Source organism: Ylistrum balloti, unplaced genomic scaffold (assembly GCF_031769215.1).
Source record: "Ylistrum balloti isolate Yb309-2 unplaced genomic scaffold, AGI_CSIRO_Ybal_v1 Utg370782, whole genome shotgun sequence".
Taxonomy (NCBI): Eukaryota; Metazoa; Mollusca; class Bivalvia; order Pectinida; family Pectinidae; genus Ylistrum; species Ylistrum balloti.
This window is the reverse complement of record NW_026782457.1, coordinates 213,560-230,364: the sequence shown is the minus strand read 5'-3', so window position 1 is coordinate 230,364 and position 16,805 is coordinate 213,560. Positions and strand designations below refer to the sequence as shown.

The 16,805-nt window shown below is 37.9% G+C and overlaps 2 protein-coding genes across 2 annotated transcripts; both read right to left on the bottom strand.

The window, feature by feature from the left end:
• Nucleotides 1-551: 551 nt before the first annotated feature.
• LOC132558367 (ribonuclease H2 subunit C-like) lies at nucleotides 552-5,403 on the bottom strand. Its single transcript, XM_060222912.1, has 3 exons — nucleotides 5,266-5,403; nucleotides 1,870-2,102; nucleotides 552-1,160 (listed from the first exon to the last, which is right to left on the bottom strand). The coding sequence occupies exons 1-3, from the start codon at nucleotides 5,396-5,398 to the stop codon at nucleotides 1,107-1,109; spliced, it is 420 nt and encodes a 139-aa protein (XP_060078895.1). The 5' UTR covers nucleotides 5,399-5,403; the 3' UTR covers nucleotides 552-1,106.
• Nucleotides 5,404-14,721: 9,318 nt separating this feature from the next.
• On the bottom strand, nucleotides 14,722-15,756 carry LOC132558357 (E3 ubiquitin-protein ligase PDZRN3-B-like). Its single transcript, XM_060222902.1, has one exon. It carries the CDS (start codon nucleotides 15,754-15,756, stop codon nucleotides 14,722-14,724), a length of 1,035 nt encoding a protein of 344 aa, XP_060078885.1.
• Nucleotides 15,757-16,805: the final 1,049 nt, after the last annotated feature.

The following is a 16,805-nucleotide window of genomic DNA, read 5'->3' as shown; positions in this document are numbered from 1 at the left end:
ACATTACTAAATCTGTAATCAATCCCTCAGCTGTAACAATATTAAGAGTATGATAATTCTACCTGTGTGTGGGACCATACAAAATCACTGAAAATTACACTTCTCCCAACATATTTACTAAAATGAGAACTAGGTCGAACTAAGGTAGTGGATTAAACTTGTCTTCTATGAACATTTACTCAAAGTAGTATTTATAGTCGGAAACATATAAGCTGCTATAAAAAATCTTGGCCCAATACTTACTTTGTCGATTATAAAGCACAAAACAAAGGTACAATTAAAAACCCAAAAACCAGTTGATAAGAGCAATTTAAGGTCCAAAGCTGCATCACTGATGCCAATTGATCTGCATGTTCATGTACAAACCCAGTCTCCCTGACTTTGTAACAAAAGTGTTGCCTGTTTATTTAATTAAAACGATAACAAATGAAAAGAAAAATAATACTATACTGGCAGTTATCAGGACAAAAATATGAAGTTATTGATGCATAAAATGAAGATCTATTTTAGAATTTGCAAGATCCATCATCCCAAAACCGTTGATAAATGAAGTTGATAAATGCTGGACAGTGCTTTAATTACCCGGAAAAAGAAATCAATGATCCGTGACAATTTCTACATTTTAACCTGTACAGATGAACAAACTTAATTGACCAACTTAATTGAGGACTACAAACTTCGTCAAAGTTGCATTAAAAATTTTATCATTCAATTAAAGGTAAGTGATAGTTACATTTTTACTGTAATAGAACTTTCCACCAACAAACTTAATTGGGTAAATTATTAATGCTTTTGGAGACATGGAAGGAAAATGTATGTTATACTAAATCTAGCACACAGCAAGCATGTTATACTGATAAAACACATTCCTGTTTGTCTTTTTGGAAAGCTGATAAAACACAATCCCATTTCATTCCATCTACACATTTATTGCACCAATGTGAGTCTGAAACATTGAGAGTAATAAGCATAATGTATATATAGAGCCTGTAACTAGAATCTCTGCGATTTGTAATTCACCATAGTCTCTGCCTCAATGGAGCAGTAATGCCAAGGGAGGTAATTCAATGTGTTTTAAAATATGGCACATCTGGTACCTGGACATATCAATTTCCCACTGTACTCTTCTGACTGTTCTCATCCTCCAAAGGTTGATGAAGCTAGAACGAAATAAGAGAAAAAAAATGAAGATGTTTGCTTTAATAGTGATGACTGTCTTAATTCATTATCATCTTTAAATTGTGACTAAATTGACTGTCCATTTCTTACTTACAGCATGTCCTGTACACAAAAATACATAAATGTAATAAAATAGTTTACTTTCAATTCAGGAAAGGTGCCCATCATATATTTAAATCTAAAATACACAATGTAACTCCATACGATTTGATAACACGAGGGTGCATGTGCTTTCAACGCGACTGGTAAAACTAAATTTTGACAGCCTGGTAAACTTGGCATCTTTGCTGTTTATGTGTGGCAGGATCAACTTAATATCAGGTGGTCAGATCTGTGCTTTAGTTTTAAATATGACACATTGAACAATCCTAGAAATAGTTTACTAGTGAGAGATCACTGAGTGCAAAATATATTTTTCAACTTAACAAAACTAACATGCTGATGAATACCGCATTTCATGGAAATCAGACAGTGACATTGACTGAGTTGTAACAAAATTCTTTTTATTTCCATTTGTTCCATTCTGTGTCCTCTTATACACACCTACTTAATCAAATCAAATTTAAGACATAAGTATTAATGAAACCTGATTCTGTAAGCATGGAGTGTCGATGAAACACGGATTTTAATGAGTGATTGCAGATAAAATATGGATCAATTTACTTTGAATCTATCACCATTCAAACTTACCACTTTTGCCAGTTCTAACCAGTGTAGAGCTTGTTTCATTTTATCATCTTCACATGGTGTTTTGTCAAGGTTCCAGTAGTTCACTTCATGAAATTTATTCATAGTTGCTAAATGACGGTCCTCATCTTCTGTTACAGCTTTCCTTGTTTCCTTGACAACAAGTCCAGTGTAGCCATGAGGTACTTGGATAACCTCCCCTTTTAATGGTCTACCACGAAAAGATGCTGTGACACCTGTAACATTGTATTACCAACCAGGTAAGTACAAATACCATAAGATCTTTGGAAGGCTAAGTAGTAGCAACGGTTTCCAAGAAAAGTGACAGAAATCAGATGTATAAAAAACTAGGTACATATAGGTGATAAAAGGTGGACTGACTGTTAAAGCATTCCGTCTTGCCGCAACATCGATGACTATCGTTCAAAAAGAAATTTGGGTTGACTAGCTATATACAATGTGTTTATAAACCATTTTCCTCAAAAAAACAAAATTAAGAATGGTAGAAAACTGAGAAATTCTTCAATTGATTTTGTGATTTTTTCAGACACAAATAATTTTTGTTAATTTTTGATAGTTATCCAACAAAATGCATGTTTAAGCCAAATACAGCTGGAAAACTGTCCTATATTGTATATTCATTTCAGCCCAGATTATTAAGAAACTCATCTTTAAATAAAACAACTGAGTTATTTTCACACTGACTCATACAAGATAAGATTAGATAACAACAGCAAGGAGAGGAGATTGTGATGACTTCACAAATGTAAACGTGCCATCAAAGAACTGTTGTTATGAACCTTTGGATAGATATTGGGAAAATAAGGACGCCTTATATGACAATTTTAAAGCAACCACTTGGAGTGGCGGCACACCGATGAATTTCGCAAAATCAGAGGATTCTGGAATACAGGCAAATTAAGACCAGATACAGTAAAAAATTAAATATCATTAAATAAATTATCACACTGTTGTAAGTTATATAAAACAATACCAGAATACTGACCCGTTGCGTTTTGAAATAAAACAAATTCTGACTACTGACCGAAAACAAAACAAAAATGAAATCGCAGATATAAGTCTTGCGAAAGTGAGATAGTCCGAAGGAGTATCGTTTTCTCAAGTCTGCTAGTCCAATGGCTATATTGGCCATCGAGTGAATTGGGAATCTGAACTTCTTATGGATAGTGAGATTGAGATTAACTGGAACTCATTTTGTAAAAAACTATCAGAGGTTGAGAATAAATTTGTACCGGTTAAACACATCAAGCGGAGGCATGAAGAGACAGTTCCCACTGTACAAAGAAGTTATTAGAAAAATTATAGAAAAGAATCGACTCTCCAAGAAATATATAAGATCAAGAGATCGAGGAGTGGGGGAAGAATACAACAAAGTTAGAAACCAGGTTAGGAAACTAACTAGGAAAGCAAGGTGAGAGTTTGAACATGGAATATCGGCAAAATCAAAATCAAACCCCAAGATGATATGGAATTACATAAACTCAAGATCTAAGACTAGAGCAGGCATCGGAGACCTGTGTATCGACCCATCGGATAATAAATCGGAGACCACAAGTGATGACAGAAACAAGGCAAATATTCTATCAAAGTTCTTCAGTAGTGTTTTCACAGTAGAACCAGAAGGAGAAATACCTACGCTGGAGCCAAAGGGAGGAGTAGAAGATATCAGAAATATGGAAATTACTGAGGTGGAAGTATTAAAATTGCTGAAGACACTGAAACCCGACAAGTCACCTGGATTGGACAGAATTCACCCTGGATTTATCCGGGAGATAGCTGACTCCATATCCAAACCATTGACAATCCTGTTCAAACAGTCCATGAAGCTAGGGCGTGTCCCTGAGGGTTGGAAAAAGGCTCAAGTCAGTGCCATATACAAGAAAGGCAGCAACAAACTGGCTGGAAATTATAGGCCTGTTAGCTTGACATCAATTATATGCAAAGTTATGGAAACCTTAGTGAGGGAACACGTAATCAAACACATGGAAAAACACAAACTGTTCACGGATAAACAATATGGTTTTATGCCAGGAAGATCAACGGCCCTGCAACTACTAAAAGTCATAGATACATGGACAGACGCTTTAGACGACGGACTCTCAATAGATTGCATTTATATGGACTTCCAAAAAGCGTTTGACACGGTACCCCACCAGCGATTACTTGGAAAACTACAAGCTTATGGAATCAACGGTCATATTCACCGGTGGATTACAGACTTCCTATCAGGCAGGCAGCAGCAGGTGGTAGTGAACGTTGAGGCTTCAGATTGGACCGGGGTATTCAGGTATTCCACAGGGATCAATACTGGGGCCACTCTTGTTCGTGATATATATCAACGATCTACCTGATTCCGTATCATCTGAAGTATATCTTTTCGCCGACGACACCAAAATTTATAATATCATACAAACTATGGACAACAAAACAACACTTCAAGAGGATCTACAGAAATTGGAAGAATGGAGTGATAAATGATTATTGAGATTCCACCCAGAAAAGTGCAAGCACATGCATATTGGGAAGAGTGTTGATAGTTATACATACCAGATAAACAACACAGATCTAGAGCAAGTGGTAGAAGAGAAGGACATAGGAGTAATCATTGATAATGAGCTGAGCTTTGATACCCATATTAGTGAAAAATGTAAAAAGGCAACATCGATATTTGCTATGATCAGAAGAACTTTCCACTCTATGGACGCAGAAACATTCACTCCCCTATACAAAACGATGGTAAGAACCCACCTTGAATACTCAAGCTCTGTTTGGGCTCCATACAGAATGAAGCATATAGAGCAAATTGAGGCAGTTCAAAGAAGAGCAACAAGACAACTACCAGGAATGAAAGACTTGTCATACCCAGAAAGATTAAAAAAGCTGAAATTACCTACTTTGAGTTACAGAAGGAAAAGGGGAGACATGATTGAATTATACAAACTAACCAGTGGGAAATACAATATAGATCATACAAGTATGGTGAAACTTTGGAAAAATACAACATCCAGAACTAGTGGAAGGGGAAACACACTGAAAATATTCCCGGAAAGGTCCAACAGTATCCTTCGGAGGAACTTCTTTGTACAGAGATCCATCTCCCTGTGGAACGACTTGCCAGGGTGTGTTGTAAGAGCGGAGTCGCTCAATACGTTTAAAAACAGACTAGATAAGTTTTGGGAAAGCCAGAATATTTTATACGATGATTTCAAATCTACCATATCAACCTCCGGAAGTCATACAAGAAGTGCTTTAGAAAGATACATTTCGGAGTCCGGCAAAGAGGAGCTCGTTTAGAGACCTGTGCTGGAATATAACCATAAGTAACCATAAGTAAGTAAGTATATTGTAGGGTTTACGCTTGTAACGTAACAAATTTACCTTCATCACTTTTACGCGAGTTTGATTCAAAGTATTGAGCAATATTTGCGTTTCCGTCATAATGAATACGACAAGGCACTGAATGTAGTTTGACATCTTCTAAGTCGGTAGAGACTGTCATGTAAGTAGCCATTTTGATTTCCCGCCTTATCTCAAGCGTTTGCATGTACAAGATTTGTAAGTCTGTTATAAATTCAGAAATAAATGCCGGTACAATTAACTAGAAATGCTTGTACATCGTCTTTATTATACTGTTTGCTTTATTGATTAATATTGCACAAATTATTTTTGTATTTCATCATGGTAAAAAGGATAAAAGACACACGAATATGTTTCCATTTTTTACTAAATCTTTAGAGTCACATCAAAATTCCGGAACACAAACACAATGCTGACGCAGATTCGAAACACAGCTTGACCGTCAAAATGAGATACAGGTATCAAGATCCATCGAAAATCCCAGGGTGGAAGCGATATGGTCGCATAGGTTTATTGCTTGTGGCATTTCATATGGCCGGTTACACCTTGCTTAAAAGAGTTTTTGGAAACGAAGATGGTTCCTCGTCATTAACTGAAATAGGTAAGTTATGGTCAGTAACGTCATAATCCTTGTAAGTTATCTAGTGTTACGGGAGTCCTGTGTATATGTGATGTCGAAGTTTACTCCTTGTTGTTTTGAAATGTGAGCACATGTTGTACTCTATGTGGCGTCTTTTGTGTATTAAATGTACTTTTAGTTCAGACCAAGGTACTATACTCTTTGCACACGGGTGTTCCAGCGTGATAAATCCCCTTTTGGGATTCTTCCTTGGGACTCATTTATATCGGACTTTTGACATCCCACGTCCACAGAAGTCCGATATAAATGAGTACCAAGGGGGAATCCCAATAATAGATTACAGTGTGATGTCCCGTGTAGGTGTTTTTGTGATATTTTGTGTACTGTAGCTACTGTTGTGCGTTTACCGCATATACGGGAAATGCATTGTACAGATTGTACAATAGTGTATATTAATTTATTTTCGTAGATGAAAACATTAAGGCTGCTCATAGGAAAACACTCGCCAAGATGTATGGAGATGCCAAAGTAAAAGAAATAAGAATAAAAGGCCTAACTGTTGTAGAAAAGAAAGAAGTAAGTATTCAGAAATAATGTAGTGGTCTTGGTGTTTAGTTGGTGTGCATATGTACTTTAGCTAAAGCACTTGGAAATAATTGATATTAAGTTAAAGACATATCAGATTTGAAGTGATCCTGTCTCTTGTAAAAACTTTACAAAATTCTGCATAATATTAAGAGGCAGTATATGTAATGAGTATTCCAACTTTTGATAACATTCCAGTCTTTGATAACCAAATTCAATTCAATATGTGTTTAAGTTCTGTTAAATAATTTTCTTCACCAGACAACATTATTGAATAAAGCTGAATGAATGGCAGAACTATGGAGACCAGGAACCGATTGCTGACATGTTAGTCATAAACAATAAGCAGAAAAGTAAGTGTTGCTTAAGGACTGAATTGTGCTGTCACATGGAAGAGCGAAATAGTGTGGCACATTGGTCAACGTGTCAATGCGATAAAGAATTTTCAATTCAATTCTCCGCTGAACTTCCTGTATGAAATTCTACAGAGAAAATTCATGGCATGTGATGAAGGATTTCCTTGGTGTTTTGATTCACAAAGTCTGTGATATGTGATAGCTGTGTTGATAGTAGTGACATACAGTCTATGTATGGTGTGTGATAGCTGTATATGATGTGTGATACCTGTGTGGAGACACATAGTCTATATATGTGTGATTGCTGTCATAATGTGTGATGACAGTCTCCTGTTTATATGGTGTGTGTTAGCTGTATATAGTGTGTGTAAGATATATATATTGTGTGATAGGTGTATGTGGTGTGCGATCGTTGTATATGGTGTGTGGTAATTGTATATGGTGTGTGATAGTTGTATATGGTGTGTGGTAGTTGTATATGGTGTGTGGTAGTTGTATATGGTGTGTGAGACATATGCTGTGTAATTTCTAGATGGGTACATGTCCAGTACAGGGTTTGGCATGGTATATATGTGTGTAAGGTAACACTATGATATAAAATGGTTAAAATATTGTAGAATTAATCATTTGATTGTTGTGTTGCTTGCAGTGTTATATTCTTTGTCAAGGGAAGCATATTTTTCTGCATTACTAAAAAATTATTAATTTCAGGGAATTTGATTTTCATTGATACTGTACATTCTCTTAATCCATGAACTTGTATGTCCATAAAATGATAAACAGCTAAACTTTACATGAGTTATCAGTACTAGTGAGTTTTATGAGTGTCATTAATCCATTGTATAAGTGCAACCTGAGTATCATTTTTTGTTATGGCTTTGTTTGAATGTTTGTTTTTATTTGTTTCGAAAAATATACAGAAATTTGAGTTCTATGAAAGAAAAAAAGAGAAGATTTTTCAGTAATTGTGAACATGTTTGATCATTGATACAAAAATTCTGAAATTTATTTCCATTTTACATCAAGAGAAGTTTGCCAAAAAATGTTCAGTTTCGCCTACCATGTGCCCCTTCGAGTGAAAAAATATCTGTTCATAGGTTTTCACGAAATGTAAATTGCTTCAGATCCTATACCATTGTTTATATTTATTCTAATTCTGGTCTTACTTGCTGTTCTGAGCATGAAGTTGCTATTCTGAGTATGAAGTTGCTATTTTGAATATGAGTTTCTAGACAGGATATGAGTTGTTATTCTGCGTATGCAGTTGCTATTCGGAGTACGAAGTTTCGATCAGAATGTGGTTTTTCCTGTTACATGAATAGCAGTTCTTCTACATTTGTTTTACATGAAGTCTTGTTGATTTTGGCGTTAAGAAGTGTTTGTCTTCTGTATTAAATTTTAAGTAAATAATCAGACTGTTTTTGTTTTTTAGTTATTGAACAATTACCAGTAAGGCACTTTTCAGCACCTTAATCCTATTGTGAGTACTGAGTATTGGTAGTGCCATATGGGGACGAATGTCTATCAGGATTATTTAAAATCTCGACAGATTTTCAAGGTCATTCTTCTTGTGCCATCCTCGATTGAAAGTTGAACATTTCTACCGATTTTGAGACCATGTTTGACCGGTTCAACAGAAGCATGTTAGCTGATAATCGAAATATGATATCGAACTAGACAAAAAAAATATTCAGGAGATTCTGTTGCAATCAGAACTTTTTCATCAACTTGAAACAAGGAATGATATTGTTTTGCATCTATTTTAGATAAATTAAATATTTAAGTCTCATGATGTAGGTTCTGTGAGAGTTGACCATCTAATCCTCTATATGTATCTAGACTTAAAAGTTTGCTAAGTACCAAACCATAACCAGAGAAGATGTCAAACCTGCTGATGATCTAAGATGAGGTAATTTATCAATCATTTCAATTTTCAGCTCACCTTGCCCAAACGGCCAAGTGAGATCATGGCATACCACAGAGTCCGCTGTCCCTCCAACTGTTTTCCTGAAAATTGCTACTAGTTTTAAATGACTGACAAGTTTTTGAGGGTCTCTGCCCATAGGAGCCTGTGGGGAGATGCACGAAGGGGAAATTTTAAAATCCTACCCCTCCTGTGGGAATGATTAGACTTTCTCCATATTTGGTCTGAAGCATTATTAGGTGAAGGGGAATGAATATTGTACATGTATAAACAGTGGGTCTTGCCCCCTCTAGGGCAGGATGGATGGGGACCAAAAGGGGAAATTTCTTCAAAATTCTACTCCTTCTGTATGAATGAATAGATATTGCTCAAATTTGGTGTGAAGCATTCTTAGATGGGGGGAATAAGTTTTGTATTTACTGTGGGTCTCAATCCCTTAGGGTGGCCAGATAGAGGAAATAGAACATATTCTTTGAAATCCTACTCCTGTATGATTGAGAGGGTGTTTTCCAAATTTGGTGTAAAGCATTCTTATGTGAAGGGGAATCAATTTCGTATAAACGTTTGGCCCTCTAAAGTAGGACCCAAATAAGGAAAATATAGCAAATTCTTTAAAATACTACTCCTCCTGTAGGAGTGATTGAATTATGACCAAACTTGGTCTGAACCGTGTTTGGGTGAAGAGGAATCGATTTTGTCATGTGAGCGATACAGGCCCTATGGGCCTCTTGTTTCAAAGTTATCAATATGTGTTCGGATTAATTTCCTTTTGTCTTTGTTAATAGGTGGAAAAAGACAATAGACGAACCCGGAGAAAATTATGTTGTATACTTGTATCCGGAAACTTTCGCTTGCTGAAACAATATTTATAGCATCATTTAAAATTTGCTGTGGGCACTTAGTGTTCTTGACGCATAGGCGTGTCATTTTTCCTTTGATCTAGTTATTGTATAACCAACGTATCTTAGTTATATCCTGTAGTGTTACTGGAGTTCCATCTCATTGGTCGAGAGATCTAATCGAATGGAATTTGCTGATCGCCAATTAGTGTTGTCACATGTGGTACTCCAAACGCGCTTGAAAAATTTAGAGTCCAAAACTCGAAGGATACACCATACAATGCTATCAAATTAAAGCATCAATTTTAGATTCTAGGAGTAGTAAGTGCACATAAATCAAATATTAAAACAAAACCTTTTCGTCAAATTCAATATGTCGAATTGTACGGACAATGAGTGTCCATAACCGTTTATTAAAACTTAATGATACCTCGAAAATGTGAAAAACATTGCCCTGTTGTCGAAGGTTTGAGATGTCCGCCAATTGGCTGAAAGTAGATATCCATCAAATGTCACCAAATCCTCCCGGTGAAAGTCTTCCAAAACATCCAAAACAGCATCTAGGTCCAAGTCATATTGGTCCCGAGTCAATAATTGAGATAAATGAATATCGCACGTTCCGGTACTCGGTTTACCTCCACCCCTCTCCGTGTGTTATAATACCATTTTAAAACCTAAATGAGATATTTTCACTTTCATGTATTTGTAGGATTTCAGAAAGTCTGAAATATAAAAATATCTGAAGAGTTTGTTTATTTCATGTCCGTCTTTGAAACTTTCACTACATTTCTCATTCGTCCCCTTCCTACGGAAAGCAGACATTCACTTTTTATATTCAGAATGTGTAGGGTGAGATTCGTCAGTTTGGTAAGAGATGGATTTGTAATTTAGGTCTCTGATTTGGTCTAATTCGTGATCTTTCTCGTTATAACAAACAGCAAAAGAACGCTGTATTTGCGACTTTTTGAAAACGTTTGTTTTTAAACTTCTTCTTTTCATGCTTCACTGCTCAATTACGACACTTCCGGTGCAACTGACGGCGTGACTTGAGGCGTAGAACTGGCGTGACATGGTCGTCCATGGCAGCAACTTAGTGCTAGCTTGGTAGCTGTGCGTGCTAACGCGGTACGATTTTCTAGTGAGTTACACCGAAAATTTCTGTCTCTAAGATAATAATTTGATGTTAATATTCACATTTAAATGTCTATTAGCGCGTAGGTGCATCCCTGACGCTGTTTTGGGATTCTATCGTTTACGAGTAGTACCGGGAACTGACTGTTGACGTATTTAGAGCATGGCGTGGATGTCAGAGAGCGTAATGCGGGTGAAACAAATTGATTACACGGACATGTAAGTCCCATTGTGATTGCTTTCTGACAACGTAGGTCGGCGAAAATGTACGTAATAGCGGAACTCAAGCCTGCTGGACATGTCGAGAATCTTTAAGCAGGTACATGTATTTTTTGTACATATATAGACATATACACAATCACATTCATTGATGTTTTACCCGACCTCTTTTGGAACATCTGAAGCCGCACATGAAAACTCAGTCCTTATCTCTCATCATATTTTACTGACGGAATCGAACATTTCAGCAGTTTTCTACCTATCAGAGACACATTAGGTCAGTAAAAAGTGTATGTAGTCTGTTGCTGATAAGGACGAGTAACAAATTTTATGGCTATACCAATACACCAGAAGTAGAGATAACAAGCAATCATTATTATCAATGATTGAATAGTACAACTCTCAACTTCATCTTTGCCATTTGCGCTGTCTGTGGTGTAACACGAAATATTTCTAGAAACTTTATCTATCAAAATTTATGTGAACCACACTTGTAAGGCTTCGGTTGGAAGTATGCCAGGAATCCTTCTGTTGTCGGAAAGCGAAATATCTAGGGAAAACCCACTTGGTCGGGCAGATTACTCTCCTTTACCTTTCCATATCACAAATCGAGCCCCAGTCCCCTACATGTATATATAGCTAGATAAAAGCGAGCGTATTACTGCGGTGCCATCCCAGATAGTTATAATTTAGATATTCATACACCGATATTTTGTAATATGAAAGCGAAAACAAAATGGAGTAAGGCCGAGACTGAGCAACCCTTTGTTAGTATCTCAACCCCAGACTTGGAAGACGCCACTTAAAGGAACTTTAACACTTCAGAGACGAACGACCAGAAATGTCCACCTACAAACCACTTTTTAACTTATTCTCTGAAAACATTATCACTTTTAACAATACCGGGGTATTATTTATAAAGCACACTTCTGTTATACTTGAAAACAAATCCTGGTCACGGCACTCTCTTCACTCTCTTGTTCCCCCATGGTGACTTGTTTCTGAACCACTACCTTGTTCCCATGGTGACTTGTTTCTGGACCACTACCTTGTTCCCACGGTAATTTGTATCTGGACCACTACCTTGTTCCCATGGTGACTTGTTTATGGACCACTACCTTGTTCCCATGGTGACTTGTTTCTGGACCACTACCTTGTTCCCACGGTAATTTGTATCTGGACCACTACCTTGTTCCTATGGTGACTTGTTTCTGGACCACTACCTTGTTCCTATGGTGACTTGTTTCTGAATCACTCTCTTGTTACCATGGAGACGTATTTCTGAATCACTCTCTTGTTACCATGGTGACGTATTTTGGACCACTCTCTTGTTCTCAGCGTGGTTGTTTCTGGATTTCTCTCATGTTCCCATGGTGACTTGTATCTGGACCAATCTAATGGCCCCACGGTGACTTGTATTTGGACTACTGCTTTGTTTCCATGGTGACTTGTATCTGGACTACTGCTTTGTTTCCATGGTGACTTGTTTATGGACCACTACCTTGTTCCCATGGTGACTTGTTTCTGGACCACTACCTTGTTCCCATGGTGACTTGTATCTGGACCACTACCTTGTTCCCATGGTGACTTGTTTATGGACCACTACCTTGTTCCCATGGTGACTTGTTTCTGGACCACTACCTTGTTCCCACGGTAATTTGTATCTGGACCACTACCTTGTTCCTATGGTGACTTGTTTCTGGACCACTACCTTGTTCCTATGGTGACTTGTTTCTGAATCACTCTCTTGTTACCATGGAGACGTATTTCTGAATCACTCTCTTGTTACCATGGTGACGTATTTTGGACCACTCTCTTGTTCTCAGCGTGGTTGTTTCTGGATTTCTCTCATGTTCCCATGGTGACTTGTATCTGGACCAATCTAATGGCCCCACGGTGACTTGTATTTGGACTACTGCTTTGTTTCCATGGTGACTTGTATCTGGACTACTGCTTTGTTTCCATGGTGACTTGTATCTGGACCACTACTTGTTCCCATTGTGTCATGTTATTAGTTCTTTGAAGTACGTGACCGTCTTGACTTACCGGTCGTGTCGGGTCTTAGTATCATCATAGCACCACTTTGTCGATAAATGCTAACAAACAACTATCACTTGTGTGTAAATAAGAACAAAGTTTATTGAGTAAAAAATCACAGAAATGTTAACAATTAGAAAAAAAACCAAGAAATAGATATTGGGGGTAGGGGTTGGGGTTGGGGGTAGGGGTTGGGGGGTACGGGTTAGGGTTGGGTAAGTACTCCAGTACACTTTACCTACCTCATTATAAGCCTTACACTGACAATACGATTTACACGAACACTTATTTTAATGATAGTAAATGAGTCACTTATGTATCGTTTAACTGTCGTAATTTTATATTGATTCTAATACGAACTGAGTGTCGATCATCCGTTCGTACATTAATGTATTAAGTTTCTGTTAATTAAAGTTTCTAGGGTGCCGAATTCTTTTTAAACAGGTAGCTGAACTAATTACAATATACATGGGTTTAGAGATAGATTCGTTCAGCTAAGTACAGTGTCGCTCTCAGGATTTCAACCATACAGATTTTTTAAATCCATAATTAAGATTCGTAGATCCTGTTACCGTAACATGTCATTACAGAAAATTGTTAATACAAAACCCACAATTTACTCCACATAACGAGTAGGTTTTTCGACCGTGTCCAATAACTTACGTAAACCTTTTATCTGATACTCTAAGACATATTTTTTAATTACTTTTTATTTTCTTGAATTTTGATTTTCTGTTAACGTCGAAGTCATGCTACATACTGTGTCATGTGTTCGAAACTTGATGGAAAATGTCTTCTACAAGAGTTCTAAATCTTACTAAAGACAACCCGTTTGTAGAAGTATACTAAATCACACAGGAATATTTAGGTACGATAAATACAACAACTGCTCTCTTTCTGGTAGTATGGAGATAACTCAATAATACATAAAGTTTTAAAACGTGAAAATCCGCGTACACAATGACATAATGAACTATGGTTGCCAGTGACCCTAGTGGTACCCTGAATATACCTTATAATGACAATGGTATGATTTTTTGTGTGTGTCTGTAATTTCTTTGGCATGGGATATCCTTTTCAATGGAAGACAAGGTTTTGTATCGAAAGCATAATGCTTTGACAATAATAGTTCTGTAAGTGTTTATGTAGCAGATGCCTGAAAATTTACGGCAATACAAGTGAACCTTTGTGGGGTTCCATTTGAATGATATAAACATATTCTGAACCTTATTAAAACACAGATACCCAAAATAGCAACGACATCCAAATTCTATATGACCATTGCATTTCAGCACGGCTCCGTGATCAGAACAATGTACACTGGCGAAAATCAAATATATCTAACATTATGAGGCGACAGCACACGGTCGGCCAGATATGTCCTTGTTATATACTCATAATTAGTCTAGCGAAAGCCTAATGAACGTTGTCACACAGAGGGACGTCTGTTCTTCTACAATACAAATACACTAGACTATCTTGTGACCGTACGGAACGTTTATCAACCTTTCGTATTGTATAGATCTGTACGGTGTCAATATACATTGTACCGAATAGATAGATCTACTTGTATACCAACTATTGCTCAATGTCTTCTCAGTCCTTTCACACGACCTCTCTGCCGATACACCTGATACTCGCGACTACTATCGTAAATAGGTGGTAATGTAGTAATAATATAACATTTTTATCATTACTTCAATGACCATAAAATACACATACAAGCTAACGTCAAAATCAAAAAGAAATTAAACTTGCAGACAATATTTCGTGATATGATAAAAAAACCCATTAAAGCTGTCATCATTAGACAGATCCACGAGGTAAGGTTTCAGTTTGGACAGATCTCCTGTCTAGCAACGTGGAAGACATAGACTTACAGTTTTGTGTTGCTTGTCTATACCGAGCAATGCTCTGCAGCCAACAATGGAAGTTGATACGCTGTGCTTCCCCGAACCAATTACTGGCAAACGCCGAGGCAACCAGCATGTGTACATCGTGTTCGAACTCATTACCACAGCGCGCGTAGTTCTCGTAGCACCGTTTGATAGCACTGAAGATCCGGTCGCTGTCCGCGTAACACGGTTTCTTGAGAAGAAACCTAGCGATGAGGAGAGAAAGTTTGGCGATACTCTCCGGCGTGTAACCGTAATCATAATCGGGATCAAAGTCAGCATACTGCACATCCAAAAGCTCGTTTCGTTTTTCTTGCAGTTCCTCTCTCGATTTTCGGTATTCTCTCTCCAGAACACGATTCTTTGACTCTGAAATCTGCAGATCACGTTTGAATGTTTTCAGTTGTTGCTCCAAGAATGAAATGCGTGAGACAAGGTTAGACACTTCCGCTGACGTAATGCTGGCGTTCAGTCGAATGTTGCCAAGTCGAGAGGCAGCCAAAGAGCGATCATTATCTATGTCGTCCTTGATGGCGGCAGCGATTCCCTCGCAGCGCATTTGGTGTGCGGCTAATTCATAGCGATGGATGCTGGTGCCACATCCTGCACAGTTGACGGGTACATACCCACACGTCTCGATATGACAGGCTAGCTTTTCGAGTTTCGTGATCACTTTGCAGCCTCGTTCATTGTTGTCACACGTGACGTCAAATCCGTTTATGAGGTTTCGGAGTGAGAGCACAGGTTTGGCATCGTTCTCTGTTACTTTACTCCGACATTCTGGACACGTCCGGACGTCCGGTTTACTGAGCCAAGTATTGAGGCACAACCTACAGAAGCTGTGTCCGCAGGGTGTCAACACGGGATCTTCCAGCACGGATCCGCAAATTCCACAAATTAAGTTCGGATCGACAGTGGTGATAAAGCGATGTGTGCTAAACCCCATTGTCGGTGTTAATATGGACTTGAAGGACTGCTTCAAAGTTTACCACCCACTAAATCACTTGACAGATACTCGTGTTCCTGAGTTAGTACCTGGTGACAGAGTATCGGACAGAGGCAGTCCGTCGCCATTCGTATTGTGTGTAGGCTGTAAGTCCAATATTTCTCACAACAGTTTTCCACCGGTGACTATATTTAACTCCTCAAATGAAGTGTAACAATATTTTTTGTCACTTTAGGTTGACGCAGCTTACCTAAGTGTATACTGTTTATGTAAATCACTTCCCATTTAATATACACAGAACATTGTAGATGAAGCGGAAACAGCTTTTCCAAAGTGATTAAAGTTTTGAAATATATTTGTAAATAAATCCGAATGGCACACGAAGTAATGATAACAATAGAGATCACAGGACTATCTTTTCTTGTCCTGTCTGATCGATATCGATCTCTTCAATATTTATCCATCGTTTAAAGCCTTGGTCCGATATTTTAAATGTCTGCCGTATCCCGTGTCACAGCATTCCTGGCCGAGGTAACAATGAGTGATTGGAGCGTGGCCGCTTGTTCGCCGTTACCTGTATGCTACCTGTAGAGTCTATACATAATTATATGGAAATCAATACACATTTCGTGCATGGTGCCTGACGATCACGGAGAGAGACGGATAAACCCGGCTCACAGCGGGCGTGATATCTCCCCGGAGGAACACCGACCGTCCCACACGCGGTATCATTATATCGATAGTTTACCATGTACTGCAGGATGTGAACCGGTACTACTGTCCATTAGGTTATTGATGGACAGAAGGTACAGCCTGTCAGTTATGGTTAACACCGCTAGTGTTTCACACGTAGCTATAAACTCCTCGTCCACAGTTTAGTAAAAGGTGGCCTGTTATTGGAAGGACCGGAGGGTTGATATTTTTTTATTAAGTGTAATGCATGTCCGTTCTTTTATCAATCTGTTTATAATGATGAGTGGGCGTGGCTGATGGTCCACCCGACAGATGTTAGAAAAAGGACTCATACTTAATGCATGTTCCTTTCTTCT